This window comes from Papio anubis, chromosome 4 (genome assembly GCF_008728515.1).
Source record: "Papio anubis isolate 15944 chromosome 4, Panubis1.0, whole genome shotgun sequence".
Taxonomy (NCBI): domain Eukaryota; kingdom Metazoa; phylum Chordata; class Mammalia; order Primates; family Cercopithecidae; genus Papio; species Papio anubis.
Genome location: NC_044979.1, coordinates 113,823,904 through 113,847,987, shown reverse-complemented (window position 1 = coordinate 113,847,987; position 24,084 = coordinate 113,823,904). Strand labels below are relative to the sequence as shown.

Sequence of the window (24,084 nt, the reverse complement as noted above, 5' to 3'; positions counted from 1 at the left end):
TCTACTCCAGGAGGCCAGTGGGACCAAACAGCGCTTTCGGAGACATTAATTTAAATAAAAGGCGTGTCCTCTGCTGTTATTTGCATGGAGGCGGGTCTTCCGGAGCGGCCGAGACACCCAGTCCTGTAGGAGCCCGGACCCTCCCTAGCGCTCCGACTGGCCCAGGTCGCGAGTCTCACGGAGAGGCCTCATTTGCATAGGGCGGGGCCACGTCCTCTTCTAGCCGGCGGCCGCCCGCCCGCCGCTTCCGTCAGCCTCACTGCGGCTTCCTTCCGTCTCGCTCCGCGTTGCTGGAGGCTGTGGTCCCAATGCTCCCCAAACGGCGGCGAGCGCGGGTCAGGTCCCCTAGCAGCGATGCAACTTCCTCCACGCCGCCCTCGACGCGCTTCCCCGGCGTCGCCATCTACCTGGTCGAGCCTCGCATGGGTCGCAGCCGCCGGGCCTTCCTCACACGCCTGGCGCGCTCCAAAGGCTTCCGTGTCCTCGACGCCTGCAGGTGCGGGGCGGCGCGGTCTTCCGTGGCACCTGTAGTTTTGGATTCTAAGTTTGCTGTGGCACTTCGTGACCTTTCCCTGAGCCTCCATCTCCTCTTCTGTAAAGGGTGCTATTAATTAGGGCCAGGCGTGTTTTAAAGGATCACTGCGAGAATCAAAACCAGAGGTCACGGGTAATTAATAAGCAGTCGTATTTGCTAACAGCCCTTCCGCCTGGGCTGTGTCCCACCTGTGAGCGAGACTGACTTCTCAGGAGGCCCGGAGCCCGCATGCTCCTCTGTCCTCAGACCTGAGTAAATAACACGACTGAGACGCTCCTGTAGGAAGGGAACCAAGAGGAGGAAAAATGGCGGCTACAGAGACAACTCCCAGAGTAAGGGAGCTGGGGGTGCCCCCTAGTTTGGAGGTTGAGAGAGCAAACGAACCTGGGTCTAGTATACCCCTACAGTTGTGTGTGTGTGGTTTTGTTTGTTTGTTTTGTTTTGTTTTTAACATTATCAGGGATCAGTAGTGTGCCAGACCCACTCAGGAGAGGATAATGATAGCAGTAATGATAGCAGCTTAGACTGTACCAGGCACTATCTTTGTACAACAACCCCACAGGGTAGATATGTTATCTCTGCTTTAGGGAAGAGGAAATCAAAGTATAGACACCTGGCTTGCCCAAGAGCTAAACAAGTATGTGGCAGGCAGAGCTGGGGTTCAGACCCAAACAGGCTCCTGCATCTCAGCTAAAACCCCTGTTCTTAGATGAAGACCACCTGGTCCTGAGCCCTAAGGAATTCCTTTCTCTGAGGTGGAGAGGGAGGGAGAGAGCACAAGACTGGGCTGTGCTTGTGAACATAGCCAGGGCAGAGAACTACAGTTCGGAGGGCTGAGTGGTGGTGGTGTTCATCTACCAGGAGGAGGGGCTGGGAAGGCTTTCTGGAGGAGGTGATGTTTGCAGGATGAATGGTCACTCACCATGCAGAAGAGACGGCAAGAATGAAGGCTTGGAGCCAACCAGGGAGGGTTCTGGGCCTCACCCTCCTCCTCCTCTCCCAAATCCCTCTGCCAGCTCTGAAGCGACACATGTTGTGATGGAACAGACCTCTGCAGAGGAGGCCGTCAGCTGGCAGGAGCGCAGGATGACAGCTGCTCCCCCGGGTTGCACCCCCCCAGCTCTGCTGGACATAAGCTGGTTAACAGAGAGCCTGGCAGCTGGGCAGCCTGTACCTGTGGAGTGCCGGCACCGCTTGGAGGTGAGCTGGGTGGAAAACTAGAGTTGGGGCTACAGTGAAAGCCCCAGTGTAGGCCATTGCTCAGCTGGGAGAGGTGACATGGCAGCAATGCCTCAATGTCCTTCAGAGGAGGTGGGCAGTGAGGACTCTACCCAGATCACCAGGGGCCCCCTAGAAGCCAGTAGAGGAACCACAGCAGGGCCTGAGGGGGCCAGGCCATCTCAGCTTCTGTTCTCACCACTGGTGCAAATTCTGGGGTCCGCTTATTTTTACCTTCTTCAGGCTTTTCTTCCTCACCAAGTATATGACACAACAACTCCGAGCGGGATGACCCATGGATCAGCAGGAGCCTGTCCTCAGGATGCTATAAGGCTCCTGGCTTCTGACAGGTGTGGGCTTGGGGCCAGGTTGCCTGCGTTCAAATCCTGGCCCAGCCTGTGAGCCATGGTCGTGGGGCGAGCCCCTAGCCCCCGAGGCCTCAGCATCCCCAGCCCGCTTGGTTGTGAGGATTGGGGTGATGGAGCACATGCGTCATGTGCAGCAGCAGCAGCAGAAGTGCCCACAGGGCTGGCAGATGGGATTGCTGCTACCCTGGCATGAGGAGCCCCGTCTGCAGCCTGTTCTGCAGGATGATGTCTCCCTCAGTCCCATGCCTCTGGTGTTTTGTTGCTCACCTCTGTCCCATGAGCTCCAGAGGGCCTCAGTTGGACACTCCAGGAGAAACAAAGCCTGGGTATGGCCTGGCTCTCTTGCCAGCCCTACAACCTCACGGTGACCTGTTCATTGCCCATCCCCAGGTGACTGGGCCCAGGAAGGGGCCTCTGAGCCCAGCATGGATGCCTACCTATGCCTGCCAGCGCCCCACGCCCCTCACACACCACAACACTAGCCTCTCGGTAAGCCGCTTCCATGAGCCTTGGCCAGCCTTGGGGGTTGGGGACAAGGGTACAGATGGGTGGTAGCTGGTGGGTTGGAGCTGCCCACCCTGCCCCTTACCTAGGACCCCTCCCTGCAGGAGGCTTTGGAGACACTGGCCGAGGCAGCAGGCTTTGAAGGCAGTGAGGGCCGCCTCCTCACCTTCTGCAGAGCAGCCTCGGTGCTCAAGGCCCTTCCCAGCCCTGTCACAACCCTGAGCCAGCTGCAGGGGCTGCCCCACCTTGGAGAACACTCCTCTAGGGTTGTCCAGGTAGGTGCTTACCATTCTGAGCAGGGCGAGTGGGTGGGTGGGGAGGCCTTGGGGCCTGGTGAGACAGCAGAGGGTGCTGTGGGGGCAGGTGGGGATAGACAGTCGTGGGTGCTGACACTGCTCCAAGGCCTCAACAAGCCACCCTCTGCGCTCAGATTCCTCCTGTGCACTCCAGCCATTTACCCCTGGGTGGCTTAGAGGACCCAGTGAATAGTGCTGCAAGGGGCTGGCAGGGCTAGGGGTGACGCTGTTGTCATTGTCATTAGTCCCAAACTGCCCTCCACAGTGGAATGGAAGAGAGCACCCTGAGTGTGAGCATCTCTTTTCAGTGCCCCAATGTGTTGAGTTGTCCTTTAGTGCACTTTCATCATGAGAATACACAGTAACAGAAGATGCTTTTAAATGAAGTAGCATTGAGTTCACATGTTCTGAAAAGCAATTGTTTATGTATCTTGGGACTTATTTGACTTAGAGATGATCCACGTTACCTGGAATCTCAGCTGTTGTAACTCCAAGCCCAAAGGATCTTTGAGTCTGGAGCCCTGGCCTCCTAGCTGTGTGGCAGCAACTTTGGTCACCTCCCTGGGCACAGTTTCCATTTCCAAGTCCCACCGGACCCTGACCCCACAAAGTTGTCTCTGCAGGGTGTTGGAGGGGACTGCCTCAGTCCTTGGGCCCACAGCCTTGACCCTAACTCCCTGCCCTTCTCTTTTCACCCCACACCCTCAGGCTTAGAGTTCTGCTTTGTTCCCTCCTCCAGGAGCTGCTGGAGCTTGGAGTGTGTAAGGAGGTGGAGAGAGTTCGGTGCTCAGAGAGGTACCAGACCATGAAGGTGCGCAGGGCAGGGTTCGGACCCGCCCCAGGAATGTCCTACCCTGGGAATGACAGCACAGTCCACACCATGTACGGGGAGGCGAGCAGAGGCAGCTGACCCAGCCCAGGGGTCAGAGAAGGTCTCGCTGAGGAAGTAGCAGCTAAGCTGACACCTGATATGCACAAGGCAGCCAAGTGGAGACAGGCAAGGAAGAAGCTTGTTTTGAGGACAGAATTTTCCAGATCACTCAGCACCATCTGGCTTTTGGGGGTTTTTGTTTTATTTTGTTTTTGAGACAGGGTCTCGCTCTGTCACCCAGGCTGGAGTACAGTGGTGCAATCACAGCTCACTGCAGCCTTGACTTCCTGGGCTCAAACCATCCTCCCACCTCAGTCTCTGGAGTAGCTGTGACTACAGGCATGCATCACCACACCAGGCTAATTTTTAAATTTCTTGTAAAGATGGGGTCTTGGTAATGTTGCCCAAGCTGGTCTCAAACCTCTATGCTCAAATGATTCTCCTGCATTGGCCCCCAAAGTGCTGGGATTACAAGCGTGAGCCACTTCGCTCTGCCTTGATTATTTTTGATGGAATATTCTCAAGTAGATTACATGCTGTGGCATTTTAAACAGAGCACACTGAACCAAATGTACCCTTTTCTTGGGTGCTGCCACTGAGTGCACTGGGCTTGCCCTTGCCCACCCTCTGCAGGACCTTATATGTTATTTTCTCAGTGTGGTCAGCCTGCCTGTCTCCATGGCCACCTTCCCTCTGTTTCTGCTCACTCCTGACCTGATAGGGAAATGCCATCTGAGCTCTTTTGGATGCCTCGGGTGTGCCTGCTTTGACACCCTTCTGCCACCTTTGTGGCTGGAGGTGTCACAGCAGTGGCCACATGGATAACTTGTCAGTGAAGTATGGGACCTTGGGAGGCCACACAGAATGTTGTCAGGATTGACAGGGAGGCCTTCGAAGAGGGGAGACTTGAGCAATGTGTGCAGGGCAAATGGGCTCAAATATGCAGAGGAAGGGGCAAGGGGCACTGGCAGGGACAGGACCAGATGAGTGGGGCCACTGTGGTGAGTGTGGGAGTGAGGGGCCTGGAGATGATGAAATCCCCTTAAAGTGGATGGAGGTTAATAAGTGCTTTCACTCATTAACTCAGCCCCAGCCCTGATGGCTCCTAGGCTGGCAGAAAATTATGTTAGTAATGAGAAGTTTATTAATATAATTGGGTTAATCTCATCATTTTTAGTCAGAATACTTTGGGTTATGAGTGACAGTGACCCACCCCACACCCTTGGTTCACAAAATCAAGGAAATGAGGGCCAGCAGAGCCCAGGATGGGGAGGGCTGTGGCCGGTCTGCAGGAGAACTGGGCTCAGTGACCTGGGTATTACCAGGCCACTCCTCCTCCCCTCTGCCTCTCTGCACGGTTGCTTCACCCTCTCTTGCCACGCACCAGCTTCCTCCTCTGGTTGGAAATATGGCTACAGAAGGTGCTCCGCACCCACAGGCTACAGCTTCTGCCACTGCGTGGGCCTGCCCTCAGTCTCAGATCCAGAATTCCTAGGGAGGGACTCTAGTGGCTGACCTGAAGCAGGTGACATGCTTGGACTGGGGCCCACCCTGTATGGGGAGATAGTGAGTGCCCCAGCCAGCCCTGCCAGCTCTGCTCCTAAATCCACCCTTTTGATTGTTAACTCCTTATTGTTTTTTTGCTGTTTGCTAAGGAGGAGAACCACAGGAATTCGTTCCACCTGCTGTTAGGTGGGAGAGGCATGGTTTTTCCAGTGACTTAGGAGCCCCTCGTGCTAATGTGTTAGGGTGACTGTTTTAGTTATGTTGGAATCACAGGCTAGAGCTGTGGAAGTCCTGGGAGAGACATTTCATAGAGGAGAGGAGAGGGGTGTGCGTGGGTTTGCTCCCCAAGACGGTGGGCTGGGTAGCCAGGCTCCAAGTTTGAATCCTTGCCCTGTGGTCTAGGGCAGGTTGCGAGTGGTGATGGCGCCTGCCTGGTGCATGGTGCTCCACGGGCCACACCGTCCCGGAGCCAGTGATCATCTGAGTCCAGCCATGAGAGCTCTGCCCATCCGGGCTGTGCTCCTTCCCCACAGCTCTTCACCCAGATCTTCGGGGTCGGTGTGAGGACTGCTGACCGGTGGTACCGGGAAGGACTGCGAACCTTGGATGACCTCCGAGAGCAGCCCCAGAAACTGACCCAACAGCAGAAAGCGGGTGAGCCCTCCAGAGAGGCTGGGCCCTGGGCTTCCCAAAACTGTACCCTGGATCCCTCAGCACCAACTCCCTAGAGGGAAGGGAGCAGGCTGGTGCAGAGGGTTTGGCGGCAGCCTTGTGTGGTGGGCTTCCTGGGGTCTCCATCCAGTGCAGTCAGGATCTATCACAGCCCTTTCTCAGTGGACGATGCTGACCACAACTTCCGTGACATGCCAGGGGCTTGTGTCACTGCCTACTGGTTAGACTTTGACCAGGGACCAGGGACAGCCTGGGCCTTGGGCACACTGCCCAGTGTGGTGCCTGGTACACAGAGGCCTGCAGAGGTGGCACCGAGCAGGGGAAGGGGAAGAACGTCAGCTTTTGAGTTTGTTAGGCCCTGGTTTGAGTCCTATCTACCATTTGCCAGGTAGGTGACCATTGCCCAAGACGTAACCTCTCTGAGTCTGTTAAATTTTCTGTGAAATGGAGAAGGAAGGCTGGGCATGGTGACTCACACCTGTAATCCCAGCACTTTGGGAAGTCAAGGTGGGTAGATCGCTTGAGCTCAGGAGTTCAAGACCAGTCTGGGCAACAGGGTGAAACCCCGTCTCTACAAGAAATACAAGAGTTAGCCAGGCATGATGGTGGATGCCTGTAGTACCAGCTACTCATGAGGCTGGGGTTCAAGGATCACTTGAGCCTGGGAGGTCAAGCCTTGAGGCCACGGTGGAGGTTGCAAAGAGCTGAGATTGAGCCACTGCACTCCAGTCTGAGTGACAGAGCAAGACCCTGTCTAAAAAAATAATAACAATGAATAAAAAAGTGGGAAGGAATGAATTCATAAGCCCTCTGTGAGAGCCAGCAAGTGGCAGGTGTTGAGCAGATACTCCGTTCTCTCCGCATGGCCCGCCTGGCTACTCTGGCCACACCATCTGGGACCACCCTTGGGTTGAGGGCTGTGCTGAAGCAATCCCCACAGCCCAGCGGGCACTGCCAGCTCCACTGCCTCTTTGCACATCTTCTCCCGGGCCACTGCCCAGTTCAGCTGACAGGAAGTGAGACCCACAGGGCTGGTTCCTCTTGATTGCCGCTCTCCACGACAAGAGTAGTCAGGAATGGCTAGCAGCGTTTACTGAGAGCTCACTGTGCCAGGTGCTGCTGTTCCTCACATTTAAACCTCTCCTTGGCTGGGTGTGATGCCTCCCATCTTTATGTAATCCCAGCACTTTGGGAGGCCAAGGCGGGTGGATCACCTGAGGTCAGGAGTTCAAGACCAGCCTGGCCAACATGGCGAAACCCTGTCTCTACTAAAAATACAAAAATTAACTGGGTGTGGTGGCAGACACCCATAATCCCAGCTACTCGGGAGGCTGAGGCAGGAGAATCACTTGAACCTGGGAGACGGAGGTTGCAGTGAGCTGTGATTGTGCCGCTGCCCTCCAGCCTGGGCAACAAGAGCGAGATTCCGTCTCAAATAAATAAACCTCTCCTTAACTGCGTGTGGCAGGCCGATAGGTGACGAAACAGAAGTAGGCCAGAGTAAGGTGTTCGTTGTTGCAAAGCCATCGTCCATCGTTTTACCACCTCTTGGACTCACTTTATGCATAAGAAAAAATAGGCATCAAAAGAGATAGCCTGTGGCATGACTGTATCAACATCAGTATCCTTATATTTGGTTGCAAAATTATAGTTTTGCAAGGTGTTAACCTTTTGGGGGAGCTGGGTAAAAGGCACATGGGATCTCCCTGTGCTATTTCTTTTAACTGTGAGTGAATCTACAACTATCTCAAAATCAAAGTTTAATATTTAAAGAGGGAGAGAAGATAGTGTTATGCTTAGATTGGGATCTCATTCTGCTCCCTGTCTTAGCCTCACCTTCCTCGGTGGCCTTTCCTGGTCCTGCAGCGATGGGGCCCCAGGGTGACCACCTCATGCTGGTGAGGGATGGGGGCTCAGCCTGGGGGCAGGCTGGGTGAGTCAGGAGGGCCGGTGCTGCCCCTAGGACTCCAGCACCACCGGGATCTGAGCACCCCAGTCCTGCGGTCCGATGTAGATGCCCTGCAGCAGGCAGTGGAGGAAGCTGTGGGGCAGGCCCTGCCTGGGGCCACCGTCACGCTGACCGGCGGCTTCCGCAGGTAAGGAGGCCCGACATGTCCCTCTGGCTTGGCTTCAGACCCCTCCCTGGTGAAGGGACCCAAGTCGGGGACCCTGAAGTAGGCCTTCCCACTCATTGGAAGGGATGTGGCCTGGGGCTGGAGTGAGCAGGCCATGTCCCTGAGTCAGAGTCAGACTGGCCCCCTCAGGGGGAAGTTGCAGGGCCATGACGTGGACTTCCTCATCACCCACCCCAAGGAGGGCCAGGAGGCGGGGCTGCTGCCCAGAGTGATGCGCCACCTGCAGGACCAGGTGAGGGTCTCCCTGCTCCCCGGGAGCCACCACTGGCCAATGCCACTGCCTGCTGCTCTCTCTGCACCACGGGGGTCTCAGCCACGCCCACCTCTCCCCACAGGGCCTCATCCTGTACCACCAGCACCAGCACAGCCGCTGGGAGTCCCCTACCCGCCTGGCCCAGCAGAGCCACATGGACGCTTTTGAGAGGAGTTTCTGCATTTTCCGCCTACCACAACCTCCAGGGGCTGCTGTGGGGGGATCCACAAGGCCCTGCGCATCCTGGAAGGCTGTGAGGGTGGACTTGGTTGTCGCACCCATCAGCCAGTTCCCTTTCGCCCTGCTCGGCTGGACTGGCTCCAAGGTAGGCAGTGTGTCGCTGGGCCGCCTGGGGGTGGGGCTGGGCCAGCCCTGCTAAGGACAGTCCCTTCCCCGAAGCTTTTCCAGCGGGAGCTGCGCCGTTTCAGCCGGAAGGAGAAGGGCCTGTGGCTGAACAGCCATGGGCTGTTTGACCCAGAGCAGGTACGTTGTTGGGGACTAGGGACAGCAAACAGCACCCGTAGTCCGCTCTCTGACCCACAATATGAAATGGCCCTGGACCCCTCCAGCCTGAAACCGATAGGACCCTAATCTGGGTCTCCACACCCAGTTCCTGGCCCTCAAGAGCACACCCCAGGTCGGTGCTGGGCTCTGCCTCCACCCTCAGTCGTCCTCCAGGGAAGCAGCAGTGGCTTGACTCCTAGGTCATGGAAGTCCTGCTTCTGTTGCAGAAGACGTTTTTCCATGTGACTTCAGAGGAAGACATCTTCAGACACCTGGGCCTCGAGTACCTTCCTCCAGAGCAGAGAAACGCCTGAGCCTGCCTGTGGCCCCAACATCCACTCAGGAAATCCGTTGCCCCCAACTTGGCCACTGAATGTCTCCAGGCAGATATGCTGCCCCAAACCCCCACCTTCACCCCTCCCCGCCAGGGCCTAACTCTGCTGTAGGTCAGTTGTGCCTGAAGGATCAGTTGAGCCGCTGCTGGCATGCTGCGGGGTGTGGTGAGGTGGGAGCCTTCGGTGCCAGCCTCATCACTGTGTGACCCTGGGTCTGCTCTTAGCCTCGCCATGGCTCACGTTCCTGCCCTGGACGGGATGTGAGCGGGGCGCACTTCATGGAGCCGTGGCGGGGCCTGCAGTCATGAATGGCATGTGGTCCCTGATGTGCAGTGTCCCATCAGTTGCACTGCAGTTACTGTGGCTCCTGCAGGGAGCCTGCCCAGAATGCCTAGAAGAGAACCACACGTACCTGCGCTGCGTTTGAGAGCCATGAGCTGGTTCTTGCTGGCTGTGGTTCTTGCCAGCAAGGAGCCTACTGTCTGGTGTGCTGTAGGCATCTGGAGAGGGAGAGGGCCTAGGTAGGAGTTAGGAGGAAGGTAATTTTCAACTATGGGGCTTCAGTACTGCAGCGCCCCCAGCCAGGCTCTGTGCTTCTGCCTTTAAGGCCTGTTCTCAGCACAGTGTCTCAAAAATAGGTCATATCCTGCCATTCCAGTCGCAGAGCCCTTTAATGGTTCCAAACCCTAAGTCCACACATGGTCCCTGGTTCTGGCATCTCTCCAGCCCCACTGGCCCCAAGCTGTTTGACTCACCGGCTTCCTATTTGATGCACCCAGGCCCCCTTGTGGCCAATTCCCTCCCCTTCTCACTGAGTCAGAAGCACTGCAGTGGGCTGGACACGGGTGCCCTCCACATCCCTCATATCCCCAGGCATACTCTGGCCTCAGGCTTTGATCCACCTGGAGTGTGCCCTCCCCTTCAGGCCTTGAATCAAGTCATTTTGTTAGGCTAGGACTTCCCAGACCACTCATCATTAAAAAATATTTTGAAAATGAACATGCAGTAGACTCTTTTGGGGTGCAGCATTTGCACATGTGGGGCACACCAGGTCCATCCCCAGAACACTTTCCCACACTGTCCTATTGTGGTCACGTGCTTCTCCACCCCCACCCACTTGGCGGTGCTCCATCCCTATAGTTTTGCTTTCTCTAGAATGTCATGTAAACGGAACCAAACTATATTTAACCTTTGGACTAGCCTCTCCCCGCAGCCTAATGCCTTTGACGTTCCTCCAGGTTGCTGGGTGTGTTGATAGTTTGTACTTTATTCCGTGCTGTGGGTGTTCTACAGTTTATCCATTCAGCTGCTGAATGTCTGGATTGTGGCCGGACGCCATGGCTTATGCCTGTAGTCCTAGCACTTTGGGAGACTGAGGTGGGTGGATCACTTGAGGCCAGGAGTTTGAGACCAGCCTGGCCACCATGGCGAAACCCCATCTCTACAAAATATACAAAAGTTTGCTGGGCATGTTGGCTCACACCTGTATTCCCGGCTACTCGGGAGGCTGAGGCATAAGAATTGCTTGAACCTGGGATGCCAAGGTTGCAGTGAGCTGAGATTGTGCCACTGCACTCCAGCCTGGGCAACAGAGCGAGACTCTGCCTAAAAAGAAGAAAACGTCTGGGTTGTTTCCAGAGTTTGGAGATAATGAATCATACTGCTACAGACGTGCATGTACAAGTTTTTGTGTAACACAGAGGTCTTCATTTCTCTTGGGTAAGTAGACAGGCATAGGATTATTGTGTCATTTGGTAAGTATACGTTTATTTCATAAGAGCAAAGTTGTCCTGAGTGTGTCTGTCATTTTGCAGTCCACCAGCATTGTGAGCACCCCTGTAAGTTAAACACCAAGTAGGCAGTTGCTCTGTATCCCTGCCAGCACTTGATAGTTTCAGTATTTGTTAACTTTAGCTTTTCTAGTAGTAGGTATATATCAGTAGCTCACTGTGGTTTTATTTTGCATTTACCTAATGCCTGATAATGTTGAGCATCTGTTCACTGGCTTCTATGTCCTCACTGGTGAAGTGGCTGTTCAAGTCTCATTTTCAAAAACAGAATTGTTGGCCGGGCACGGTAGCTCACACCTGTAATCCCAGCACTTTGGGAGGCCAAGGTGGGTGGATCACCTGAGGTCAAGAGTTCGAGACCAGCCTGGCCAACATGACAAAACCCAAAGTTGCCCACCATGCCCCTCTGTTACTGCTGAATCTTGAGAGTTCTTTATGTGCCACTATGGTGATTGGTAAATATTTTTTCCCAGTGTGAAGACTATCTTCCTTCTTTTAGCACTGTGTTTTTCGGAGTAAATGTATTTAATTTTTATGAAGTCCAGTTTATCAATTTATTCAGTTTACCAGTTTTTTTCTTATGTTTTTGGAGTCCTATCTCTGACCCAAAATCACAAAGATTTTCTTTGCTTTCTTTTATAGTTTGTTTGTTTTCCCCAGAAACAGGGTCTTGCTCTGTCACCGAGGCTGGAGTGCAGTAGTATGATTATAGCTCACTGCAGTCTCAAATTCCTGTGCTCAAGCAATCCTCCTGCCTCAGCCTCCCAAGTAGCTAGGACTACAGGCACAAGCCACCAAGCCCAGCTAACTTTTTAAATTTTCTGTAGAGACAAGGGTCTCGCATTGTTTCCCAGGCTGGTCTCGAACTCGTGGCTTCAAGCAGTGCTCCCGCCTCAGCCTCCCAAAGTATTGGTATTACAGGTGGGAGCCACCACACCTCGCCTGGTTTGCATTTAGATCCATGATTTGTCTTTAGTTAATTTTTGTTTAAGGGGTGTGAGGCTTAGGTTTTTGTATATGGAGGTCCAATTGTTCTAGTACCATTTCTTGAAAATACTGTCCTTCCTTTACTGAATTTCCTATGAACTTTTGTAAAAGTCAATTGGCTATATTTATATGGTTCTATTTGTGGACTCTGTTCCATTTGTTTTTGGATCTGTCCCTTTACAAATACCATATTAACTCAGTTAACTTGAATTTTAGACTAATGCTTAATATCAGGTAATATGAATCCTCCAGCTTTGTTCTTTTCCAAATTATTTTGGCTATATAATCCTTTGACTTTCTATATAAATTTTAGAATCACCTTGTCTGTAGACACAAAACAATCTTTTAGCCGTTTGATTGGAATTGCACTGAGTTTATAGGTTGGGGAAACTAACATCTTAACTATATAGAATCTTTAAATTTGTATCACAGTATGTCTCTCCATTTATTTTGGTTTTCTTTTATTTCTTTCATCAGTGTTTTACGATTTTTCAACATACATACCTGGGACATGTTTTGTTAGATTTATACCTAAGTATTTTATTTCCTTGGAGTTATTATAAAATGTTTCAATTTCCAATTTTTCATTGCTAGCACATAGAAATATAATTCATTTTCATATGTTGATCATGTATCCCAAAACTTTGCAACGCTAACTTTTAAGAGATTTTTGGTGGAGTCTGTGGAATTGTTTACAGACAATATTATTTCTTCTTTGCCAGACTTAATGCCTTTTATTTCTTTTTCTTACATTATTGCACTGGCTAGGACTTCCAGGACAACACTGGAAGGAGTAGTGAGAGTGGACATCTTTGCTTTGTTCCTGATCTTAGGTAGAAAGGATTCAGTGTTTCACTATTAAGGATTATGTTCGATGTAGGATTTTTTTTTTTTTTGAGACAGAGTCTTGCTTTGTTGCCCAGGCTGGAGTGCAGCAGCACAATCTCGGCTCACTGCAAGCTCTGCCTCCCAGGTTCATGCCATTCTCCTGCCTCAGCCTCCCGGGTAGCTGGGACTACAGGTGCCCGCCACCAAGCCCGGCTAATTTTTTTGTATTTTCAGTAGAGATGGGGTTTAACTGTGTTAGCCAGGCTGGTCTTTATATCTTGACCTCGTGATCCGCCCGCCTCGGGCTCCCACAGTGCTGGGATTATAGGCGTGAGCCACCACACCTGGCAGATGTAGGATTTGTATAGATGCCCTTTATGAGGTCAAAGAAGTTCCCTTTTATTCCCAGTTTTATGAAAGTTTTTATAATGAATGGGTGGGCTGGGTGCAGTGGCTCACACCTCTGATACCAGCGCTCTGGGAGGCCAGGGCAGGTGGATTACTTGAGCCCAGGAGTTAGAGACCAGCTTGGATGATATAGTGAGACCTTGTCTCTATAAAAAATAAGAAAATTAGCCAGGGGTGGTGGCAAATGCCTGTAGTCCCTGTTACTTGGGGGTATGAGGTGGGAGGATCACTTGAGCCTGGGAGGTTGAGGCTACAGTGAGCTGTGTGATTGCACCACTGCACTCCAATCTGGGCAACAGAGCGAGATCCTGTCTCAGTAAATAAATAAATACAATAAATAGGTGTTGGATTTGGCTAGGTGCTTTTCTGATTGTGTGAATTTTCTTCTTTAGCCTGTTAACATTGGTTGGTTTTGGAATAGTGAACCACTTTTTTTGTTTGTTTGTTTGTTTAATGGGAGCCTCACACTGACACCCAGGCTGGAGTGCAGTGGCATGATCTCAGCTCACTGCAACCTCTGCCTCCTGGGTTCAAGCAATCCTCGCACCTCAGCCTCCTGGGTAGCTGGGATTATAGGCACACATCACCACACCTGGCTAATTTTTGTATTTTTACTAGAGACAGGGTTTCACCATGTTGGCCATGCTGGTCTCAAACTCCTGACCTCAAGTGATCCACCAGCCTCAGCCTCCCAAAGTGTTGAGATTACAGGCGGGAGCCACCGTGCCCGGCCCGTCTCATACTAATTTCTAGTTTAATTTCCTTACTGTGAGAGAATATATTTTGTATGATTTTAATTCTTTTACATTTGTCAAGGTCTGATTTAGATCCACAGTAGTGTCTGTCTTGGTGAATGTTCAATGTGTCCTTGAGAACACTGGATATTCTGTTGTTGGGTGGAGAGTTGTAAGTGTGAATTAGTTGACATTGTTCATTTCTTCTTTATCCTTATTTATTTTCTGTCTACTTGTTCTGTTGGTTACTAGACAGAAGTCTTGAAGTCTCAAACTGTAATTGGGGATTAACCATCTCTCCTTTCTGTTATATCAGGCTACGCTGCATATATTTTGAAGTTCTGTTGTAGGATTGCAGTGTCCTAGTATCATTGTTATATGATGTCTTTTTTCCTGATCATTTTCTTGCTGTAAAGTTGACTTTGTCTGATATTAATTTAGCCATTCCAGCTGTTTTGATCAGTGTTTGAATGGTATTTCATTTTCCTTCTAACCTACATATTACCTTTTACTGTTTAACAGCTTTATTGTGATATAATTCACACTATACAATTTACTTATTTAAAGTGTACAAATCCAATGATTTTTTCATACATTTACAGTTGTGCAACCATCACCACAATCAATTCTAGAATTTTTATTACCCCCCAAAAGAAACCTTGTACTTGTACTTTAGCTTTTATTCACCAATCTCCCTATACTATCCCCCCACACTCAGCCCTAGGTAACCACTAACCCTAACCCTAACCCTTTAACCCTAGCCCTTAACTACTAGCCTCTAACCCCTTACCCCTAACCCTTAACCCTAACTCTAACCCTACTTTCTGTCCCTATAGATTTGCCTATTCTAGACATGTGTGTAGAGTATTATACAATGTGTGGCCTTTCGCGTCCAGCTTCTTTCACTTGGCATAACATTTTCGATGGTTCATGATGTTGTAGAATGCATCAGTACTTCATTTCTTTTTATGCCTGAAAAATATTCCATTATATGGATAACCACACTTTATTTACCCATCAGTTGGTGGACATTCAGGTTGTTTGCACTTTTTGGCTACTCTGAATAATGCTGCTGTGAACATTTGTGTACACATTTTTGTGTAGACATATGTTTTAAATTCTTGGAGGAGTGGAATTGTTAGGTCTTATGGTAACTCTATGTTTTAGCTTTTTGAGGTACTGCCAGACTTTTGCAAAGTAGCTTCACCATTTTATACTTCCCACCAGCAGTGTGTGAAGGTTCCTATTTCTCGGCCTCACCAATACTTGTTATTGTCTGTCTTTTTAATTATAGCCATCCTAGTAGATGTAAAGTAGTGTATCATTATGGTTTTGATTTTTATTTTCCTAATGACTAGTAGTAATATTGAACATCTTTTCATGTGCTTATTGGCCAACTTCTTAGGAGAATTGTCTATTCACATCCTTTGCCTACTTTTCAATTGGTTTGTCTTTTTATTGTTGAGTTATAAAAGTTATTTATGCATTCTGCATACTAGACTCTTACCAGATAAATGCTTTGCAGGTATTTTTTTCCCTATTCTATGTTTTGTCTCTTTACTTTCTTAATGGTGTATTTTTAAACTTGAAAGTTTTTTTTAAATTTTGATGAAATCCAGGTTTTTTCCCCTTTGGTTGCTTTGTTTTTGGTGTCATTTAAGAAACCATTACCATGGTCATGAAGGCTTACTCCTAAGTTTTCTTCTAAGAGTTTTATAGTTTTTTATCTTATGTTTAGGTTATTGATCATTTTGAGTTAATTTTTACATAAGTGTAAAGTGGGGGTTCATTGTTTTGCACGTGGAAATCCACTTGTCCCAGCACCATTTGTTAAAGATACTATTCTTTACTTGTTGAATTATTTTGGCACCTTTGTCAAAAATCAGTTAACTATAGTGTGAAGGATTTTTTCCTGGACTATCAGTTTTTGCATATGTACTCATAAGAGGCTGATCTGTAGTTTTCTTAGGTTGTTTGTCTGGGTTTGGTATCAGGGTAATACTGCCCTCACAGAATGAGTTGTTACCTTTGACCTACTTGTATCCTATTAAATTTAATGTGAGTTACTTAATTACTTAAAGACAGCATATAATTAGGTTTTTATAATCCAAACTGATAATATGTCTAATTGGTGTGATGAGGCCATTTATGTTTAATGCAACTATTGAAATATTTGACTTTAGATCTACCATTATGTCGTTTTCTGTTTGTTCCCTGTTTTCCATTGCTGTTTCTTCTTTCCTTTTTTCCTTCCCTGGTATTTCTCCTTCTCCCTACACACACACACCCCCCATACAGTGGTGGTTCTAGGGGTTCTAATACACATACTTTTTGTTCTTTTTTTTTTTTTTTTGGAGATGGAGTTTCACTCTTGTTGCCCAGGTTGGAGTGCAACGGCACGATCTCGGCTCACTGCAACCTCTGCCTCCCGATTTCAAGTGATTCTCCTGCCTCAGCCTCCCGAGTAGCTGGGATTACAGGCATGCACCACCACACCTGGCTAGTTTTGTATTTTGAATAGAGACGGGGTTTTGCCATGTTGGTCAGGCTGGTCTCGAACTCCTGACTTCAGGTGATCCACCTACCTTAGCCTCCCGAAGTGCTGGGATTACAGGTGTGAGCCACCCTGCCCAGCCAAATATACCTAGTTTTACAGTCAATTTAGAATTAATGTTTTGCCATTTCAAGTAGCGTGTAGAAACCTTACTACCATCTAGGTCCCTCCACCCTTCTCCCGTCACGTTTTAGTTGTCTTACATCTATATACACTGAAGCCTTCAGACAGTGTCGTGACTTTTAATTCAGCCATCACATAACTCTTAAAAAAGTGAATAGTTTCATATTTATGTGGATTTTTGCCATTTATGATGTTCTTCTTGCATTCCCAAAGTTTTGAATTTCCCCCAATATCGTTTCTCTTCTGTCTGAAGAACTTCGTTTAACATTTTTTTTAAAGCAGATTCTTTGGTTATGAATTTCCTCAGCTTGCCTTCATTTGAGAATGTCTTTATTTTACTTCATTCTTTATTCCAGTAAAATAGTATTTTTACTGGATATAGAATTCTTGGGTGACAATTATTTCAAAACTAAAAATATTCCACTTCTTTCTGGCCTCTATTGTTTCTGGTGAAGATCTATAGTCTTTCAAAGAATTGTTCACCTGTATGAAATGTATCATTTTTCTCTGGCTGGTCTTATTTTTCTTGGTCTTTAGTTTTCAGAAGCTTCTTTATTATGTGTCTAAGCTTGGACTTTTGTTGTTAATTTATCCAGTTGTGTGGTTCACTGAGCTTCTTGGTTTGTAAGTTTATATCTTTTTCCAAACTATCATCAAATTTATGGGCTCCATCCTTTGTCATTTCCATTCTGTTTAGGAATATTCACGAATACTTTCTGAAGGCTGGTTATAAATAGCTGCTGTAAAGTCTGCTTCTGATCATTCCAATAGTTGAATCATCTCAGGATGGGCACGTATTGATTGTCTTCTTTTCTCCCATGTTGAGATTTTCCTGGTTTTCATGCTCTGGGTTATTTTGGGTTATATCCTGGATATTTTTAATATTGAGACTCTGGACCTTGTTTAAATCCTAAGCAGAATGTTGATTGTTTAAAGTGTTTGCACTACTAGTCATATTAGTCCTGTGTCTACACCTGTCAGTCTGGGACCTGCGATGCACATCTAGGGTCAGCCCTGTGCGCAGCCTGGCAGCAAGCCGATGAGTTCACGTATCACTTTACTGGATCGCTCACTTCATCTCTCCCTTCTCTGTACTCTCCCTGAAACATAACAGCTCCCTGCGACATCCCTTCCAAGACCTCCAGCCAGAAATCTGGGGCTCTTTCCCTACCCTTCTGCATACTCCCTGAAACTGCATCCAGGGCCCAGCGCAGGGGGACAGAAAGGAGCCGCAGAAGGCGGTTGCCCCATGCTCTTGGGGCCATGGCTCCTCTAGTCAGAGGGTAGCATTACCTTCTCAGGTTTCAGGTGCCTACCCAGCTCACACTACCGTCACTATGCCACCACTGCCACCTCCATGTTACTGCCCAGGAGCTGGGGTAGAGAAGAAAGGAAAAATTGGAGGGATTCCCCCAACTCGCTGACCTTGAGGGGCTTCACATCCCACTCCTCTGATTCTTCCTGGAGCTCTTTCTGTTGGTGCACTTCAGGTTTCAAGCCGCCTGTGTGTCTAGGCTAGGCAATACTGGTTACCTCACCACTTATCTGCGGAACTTTGGTCTCCTTTTCTCATCTGCCTACTACTCCCTCAGAGCTGCTCCTGCATCTGTCCAGGATTGGTGGCTGTCAGTGGGAGAGACATGGGAAGATGCTCCCTCCACCTTCCTGGGACCACCTTGTTGACTCAGCAGCCTTCCTCGCCGCACAGCATGCCATGCCTTCCTGGATGGAGGCCCTGAGGGCAGCTTTTGGTTTTCCTACCCCTGTACCCCTCCAAGAAAGCTCTGGCACACTGCAGAGGCCAGCAACTACTTGTTGAATGAATCAAAGGAGCGTCAAGCCAGGGCCAAGGGTCAGAAGCAGGGGCTTGCTTCCCCGGAGCCCAGCTCTTCTCTGGGCTCCCCTTTCCTTTTTGACACCTCCTGCTTGGTTGGCAGTGAGGTCTCCCACGTCTGGGGGATCCTTGCCCCTGCTTCTGCACCCAGCCCTGGCTAAGCGGCCTTGTTCTGTCAAAGCTGTCGGGATCTGCAGAGTGCTCAGCTTCTACTCCCGCTCCTACACAGCTGCAAGTGGCTTGAAAATATATGACCATGCTTCAACGTCTCCAGTGATTCCCACTGTGTTGGGACACAAAGCCCACCTCTCTGCCATGTGCCCCTGATGGTTGCTGCCCCAGCTTGTTTCCTTTCTGTAGGGCTTGGGTCTTTGCCAACCCCTCTACCTGGATTGCACTCCCTGTAAGACTCATCATAGCTGAGGCCTTTGCACTCTGCTCCTTCCACTCACATGTCACCTCAGGGATGTCCGTGGCCTCTCCTTTCCCATCTCTCTCCCAGTACATTATGGTCTTTCCTTCCTAGCGTCTGGTGGTATCTATGGTAGGCATGTTTAGCTGCTGGTACGATCCCTCCTCCACTGAAATATGGGCTTCATGTCTGGCCCCTGTGGGACTGCCAGAGCCTGGTCCTCAGTCATGTTTAGTTGGGCTAGTGAGTCGACTCTTTTGGTCAAAGGGACAAAAGAAGATGAGGAGATGTGGCTTCAATCAGGACCAGTGTGGAACAGTGAGACCTGCGCATGGCACTGCTAGGAGGGATAGGTTCTACCTGCCAGCCTTGGGGCTCCTGGCAGCCAACAGGACTCTGCCCACTGGGACTTGTGTGCCAACCTTTGGGTACAGAGCCTTAGCTTCACAGGCCCCAAGCCAGGAGCCCCTCCTCAGGTGAGCCAGCAGGGATGGATGAAGGCCTGTCGAGGGTTTCTTGCACACTCAGATCCAAGTCTCAGAGTGGTGGTCTCTCTGCTGGCCTCCCACCCACACTCTCCTGTTATCAGAAGTGTGGCAGGTGACAGTGTGGTCACTGGGGTGGGAGGATGTGGGAGGCCCTGGATGGGGCCCATGCCCAAGGGTCTAGCCAAGGCCCCTTCATTAGGGCCCCAACTGTGACTTTATTACTCATAGTCTCTTCCCTGCCCTGGTGGCCCTCATCCCCCAAACCTGAATGCAGAAGTCTTGGTCCTGGACTCAAATCCATGCCACTCTTCAGCCTATGCTGTGGGTTCCTAAGCTGAGCATTTACCTAACAATCAAGACTTCTGACAGTCCTCAGTCCTACCCCCAAACCCCCTTGGATTTCTTTTTCAAGGTGGTTTCAGCTAGGAGGGTAAGCGTGGCTTGGGTGAGAACAGATAGGGTGGGAGCATGTGGCAGGTATGGATGAGACCTTGACAAAGGGACCCCAGACGAAAGACAGGGACCCTTTCTCCCTTTGTCCTGGAAACCCAGCTCAGCCCCAGCCCTTGCCCATGCTGCTGTTGCTGCCTGGTACCTTCCACAAGGCCAGACTCCTCTCCGCAAAGCTGTGGCCTGCACCAGCTCCTCTGACTCTCCTTCTCTGCCTGCTGAGGGCCCCCTCCCAGCCTGGCTGTCAATCACAGGAGAAAGGGGTTGGAATTTTGTTTGTCCCTCTCCCTGAGCAGAGAATGGCTGATGCGGCCACCGAGCCTTGACCTGGAGAGCCCCTCTGTCCCTGCTGCCCCCGTCTCCCCTAGCCCAGACTTCTGCCCTTCACGCCCATCCCTGACCAGCAGCCCCACTCAGCCTGGGCTCTGGGTGCCAGATGGTTATGGACATGCCACCTCAGCCCAGGCCAGGAGCTGGTGGATGTGTAGGGCTATTTTAAGCACAGCTTCTTGGCCTGCTCCCCTGGCCCCCAGCCCCCAGCAGCTCAGCTACTGGTCACCTGCCACCGCCTGGAATGCTGATTGGCAGTTGGCTGGGGTGGGGGCTGGGAAGACACTGTTATAAAGCTGGGAGTGTAGGGAAGCAGCCATCCCCATCCAGAGTCCTCTGTGGTCCCCGCTGCCACCATGGCCACCCACCGCCTTGTGATGGTCCGGCACGGCGAGAGCACATGGAACCAGGAGAACCGTTTCTGTGGCTGGTTCGATGCAGAGCTGAGTGAAAAGGGGGCCGAGGAGGCCAGGCGGGGAGCCAAGGCCATCAAGGACGCCAAGATGGAGTTTGACATCTGCTACACGTCGGTGCTGAAGCGGGCCATCCGTACCCTCTGGGCCATCCTGGATGGCACGGACCAGATGTGGCTGCCTGTGGTGCGCACTTGGCGCCTCAACGAGCGGCATTACGGGGGCCTCACAGGCCTCAACAAGGCGGAAACGGCCGCCAAGCACGGGGAGGAGCAGGTGAAGATCTGGAGGCGCTCCTTTGACATCCCGCCGCCCCCCATGAACGAGAAGCACCCCTACTACAACTCCATTAGCAAGGTGGGCTGCCTCCACTGGGAAGGCCTCTAGGAAGCTGCAGGGTGGGTAGTCGGGTGGGGGCCCGCTAGCTTGGGAGGGAAAGCAGCGTGCCTGTGTCCCCCAGGAGCGTCGGTACGCAGGCCTGAAGCCCGGGGAACTGCCCACCTGCGAGAGCCTCAAGGACACCATTGCCCGGGCCCTGCCCTTCTGGAACGAGGAGATTGTTCCCCAGATCAAGGCCGGCAAGCGAGTGCTCATTGCAGCTCACGGGAACAGCCTGCGGGGCATTGTCAAGCACCTGGAAGGTGAGACCGCCCTCAGAAGCCTGGGCAGGGTGGGTGGGCAGCAGCCCCAGCTGGTTTCTCATCTCAGCAAAGCCTCTAGCCCATGGACCAGGCCGCTTTCTAGGCGTGGGGCTCCACATCGTTCACTGAAAAAGCAGGGCTGAGCAGCCACTTTTTAGTTTTGTGAAACTTCCCTCATTTCTGTGTAACCAGGACGCACTCCACAGGGGCTGACCGCACTTGAAGCTTGCTGTGTCCCGAGGCGGGGCAGGCTCCAAAGGGGCATCTGCCCAGGGACACCCAGCTAGGAAACGGAGGGGCTGGGCTTAGAGCATCTAGCTCCAAATCCCGGCTTACCGGGGGCCCTGGACAAACCACCTCCATCTCTGGGCCTCTCCCTTTTCCGGGGTGGTGGGGAGCTCCCAGGGCTCCCCCGGTACTGACTGCCTCTTGATGTGTGGGCTTGGACCCCTCGCAGGACCCTCCCCCATCAGGTCCTCAGATTCCCTGCATGAGCTCCACCACCTATCTCCCTCTGGAGCCCCTCTCTGGGCAAAGGAAAGACCAATCAAAAGAGGGGTGCAAGACTATGGAGTGGCTGGACCCCGGACTTGTAGCGGGGCTCCCACTGAAGAGCAAGGGCTGACAAACAGGCCCGGGATACATGGGTGCAGTGAAGCCTCGCCCAGAGTGACTGGCACCTCCACTCCGCCTCCCACCTTAGTATTCTGACACCAGGGCAGTCTAAATTAGCATCTGAATGACCTTAAAGCTTGTAGAGTCCTGGAAAGTCTAGAAGGGTGTGCCCCAAACCTTCTGCTCCTGGGGCCGATGGGCAGCTGGCCAGAGCACCCAGACCGGCAGGCCCCGGAGACCCAGCCCGCCCCAAGCCTGCCAACTCCAAACACGGATGCCTGGCACTGGCACCGGGGCCAGGCAAAGGGAAGGACCACCTGCCTCCTCTCCCTTCTGGAGGCTTCATGCCAGCCCCATGACCCTCCCACAGCCTGGTTTGGGGAAAGGGGATGCACTTTTGGTGGTGAATATGAGGGGATTTCAGTGGGAGTCCCTGAATCCCCAGGGAACATTCTCTCAAACCTTTCTGCACGGAGCGGGGGTGGAGTGGTGCGAATATCAAAGGTCGAGCTGCTATTCCCAGCTCGGGGGCTGCAGGAGGCAGGCAGGGTCAGGTTTCGACCAGGCTTGGCCTCCCTGTCCCTCCTCCAGCTCCATTCCACACTTGCTCCTGTTCAGGATGTCTAGAATTTAGAGCACTTTGGAAACCAAAAGGCGCAGGACACGGTGGCTCACTCCTGTAATCCCAGCACCTTGGGAGGCTGAGGCAGGTGGATCACCTGAGGTCAGGAGTTTGAAACCAGCCTGACCAACATGGTGAAACCTGTCTCTACTAAAAATACAAAATTAGCCCTGTGTGGTGGCGCTCACCTGTAATCCCAGCTACTTGGGAGGCTGAAGCAGGAGAATTGCTTCAATCCAGGAGGTGGAGGTTGCAGTGAGCCGAGATCGCGCCATTGCACTCCAGCCTGGGCAAAAGGAGCAAAACTCCATCTCAAAAAGAAAGAAAGAAACCAAAGGGCTAGTGTCCTTCCTGACCCTCAACTTCAGTCTGGCTGGAGTCACACTGGGCTGAGGGGACTATGGACAGCACCACCACAGGTCACAGCCACTTGGGTGGGGCTGAAGTCCCCATTTGTTTCACCACTGGGCTATTTCTGCAGGCTGCTTGGTCTAACTCAGTTACGCCTTGACCTTCGGCAACATTTCTGTGGCCTCACTCTCAGGGCTGGAAAGGTTGGTGCCAGGGGAACTGGCTCTGTGGCCCATAAAGGTCATATAGTGTCTGCTGTGTGAATAGGCTGGGGACAGAGGGGCTAAGGACACCTATTCCTTCCGGCACAGGGATGTCAGACCAGGCAATCATGGAGCTGAACCTGCCCACGGGGATCCCCATTGTGTATGAGCTGAACAAGGAGCTGAAGCCCACCAAGCCTATGCAGTTCCTGGGTGATGAGGAAACGGTGCGCAAGGCCATGGAGGCTGTGGCAGCCCAGGGCAAGGCCAAGTGAGGGGTTGGGCTTGGGCAATAAAGGCACCTCCTCCCACAGCCTGGACTCCAGCGCAGCCGGGCATGCCAGGCTCACCCCACCATCAGCTATGGGGACTCCAGAACCAGGGGTGCTGCCTTCCACCTTCCCCCACTCCATGCCTGTGTCACCAGGGGCAGGAGCCTAGTACCCACCCCTAGTCCTCAGGACACTGAGCCAGGGCTGCAGCCACTCCATGAGTTTGCAGTCAGGACAAGCCTGTGGTGACCCTGAAGCTTCAGAGCCACTTAGTAACCATGCTCTAGAATTGGCATGCTTGGGGCCAATTAGAAGAGGCCAAGTGACCCGGCTCTCCCCATGGGGAGCAAGGACCACAGCCAGGACGTGGCTTCCCAGACAGCTTCCTACAGAGGGCAGGTGGTCCTCTGCTGTCCTTGCAACCCCCAGGTGGCACTTTGAGCCCTGACTCTTGGGTGGGGACAGGTAAGCCCAGAGGGTGTCTCAAAGCTGGCAACAGCCCAAACTTGGGTCTTCCATGGGAGTGGAGGGGAAGTTCCCTCTTCATGGGAGAGGCACCAGGAAGCCCTGGCAAAAAGGGGAGAGGCCTAAGCACAGGAAAGCCGGGAGCAGGGTTGGATTCCATGCAGCCTTCACCCCAGGCACCAGCACGTGACGCCTCGAGTCACGCACGTCTGCCTAGCAGCTCTGGGGCACAGGAGGGACCTAATTCCCTGGATGCTCGGTGGGTGCCAGATACCTCACGCCACACAGTGGGCCATCCCATGTAGGCAGAGGCTCCCTGAAGCTGGGAGCAGGGCAGCCCTTGGCCTCTCCCAGAGGAACTGGAACG

General features: G+C 51.7%; 2 protein-coding genes across 8 annotated transcripts; both read left to right on the top strand.

Moving 5' to 3' along the window:
- The first annotated feature begins 226 nt into the window (after positions 1 to 226).
- POLM (DNA polymerase mu) lies at positions 227 to 10,205 on the top strand. 7 transcript variants are annotated; one of them, XM_021935830.2, is made up of 11 exons: positions 228 to 496; positions 1,552 to 1,735; positions 2,512 to 2,610; positions 2,715 to 2,900; positions 3,661 to 3,732; positions 5,832 to 5,952; positions 7,934 to 8,066; positions 8,235 to 8,337; positions 8,441 to 8,683; positions 8,758 to 8,841; positions 9,090 to 10,205. In XM_021935830.2, the coding sequence occupies exons 1-11, from the start codon at positions 309 to 311 to the stop codon at positions 9,174 to 9,176; spliced, it is 1,500 nt and encodes a 499-aa protein (XP_021791522.2). In that variant the 5' UTR covers positions 228 to 308; the 3' UTR covers positions 9,177 to 10,205. The 7 variants fall into 7 exon arrangements, with proteins under 7 accessions (XP_003896105.2, XP_021791523.2, XP_021791521.2 ...); XM_003896055.5 differs by having other exon boundaries at positions 229 to 496; positions 2,730 to 2,900; XM_003896056.5 differs by lacking the exon at positions 8,235 to 8,337 and having other exon boundaries at positions 227 to 496; positions 2,730 to 2,900; positions 7,942 to 8,066.
- Positions 10,206 to 20,128: 9,923 nt separating this feature from the next.
- PGAM2 (phosphoglycerate mutase 2) lies at positions 20,129 to 23,293 on the top strand. The gene is made up of 3 exons (XM_003896059.3): positions 20,129 to 20,905; positions 21,009 to 21,189; positions 23,089 to 23,293. The coding sequence occupies exons 1-3, from the start codon at positions 20,492 to 20,494 to the stop codon at positions 23,253 to 23,255; spliced, it is 762 nt and encodes a 253-aa protein (XP_003896108.1). The 5' UTR covers positions 20,129 to 20,491; the 3' UTR covers positions 23,256 to 23,293.
- The last annotated feature ends 791 nt before the right edge of the window (positions 23,294 to 24,084 follow it).

What these genes read in the sequence shown, in the direction of transcription:
- POLM (XM_021935829.2), top strand. Translation starts at nt 309, where the DNA reads ATGCTCCCCAAACGGCGGCGAGCGCGGGTCAGGTCCCCTAGCAGCGAT. An exon ending in ACCACAACACTAGCCTCTCG is followed by an intron (nt 2,611 to 2,714) that starts GTAAGCCGCTTC and finishes CCCCTTACCTAG; the next exon opens with GACCCCTCCCTGCAGGAGGC. An exon ending in GACCCAACAGCAGAAAGCGG is followed by an intron (nt 5,953 to 7,933) that starts GTGAGCCCTCCA and finishes TGCTGCCCCTAG; the next exon opens with GACTCCAGCACCACCGGGAT.
- PGAM2 (XM_003896059.3), top strand. Translation starts at nt 20,492, where the DNA reads ATGGCCACCCACCGCCTTGTGATGGTCCGGCACGGCGAGAGCACATGG. An exon ending in ACTACAACTCCATTAGCAAG is followed by an intron (nt 20,906 to 21,008) that starts GTGGGCTGCCTC and finishes TGTGTCCCCCAG; the next exon opens with GAGCGTCGGTACGCAGGCCT. An exon ending in CATTGTCAAGCACCTGGAAG is followed by an intron (nt 21,190 to 23,088) that starts GTGAGACCGCCC and finishes CTTCCGGCACAG; the next exon opens with GGATGTCAGACCAGGCAATC.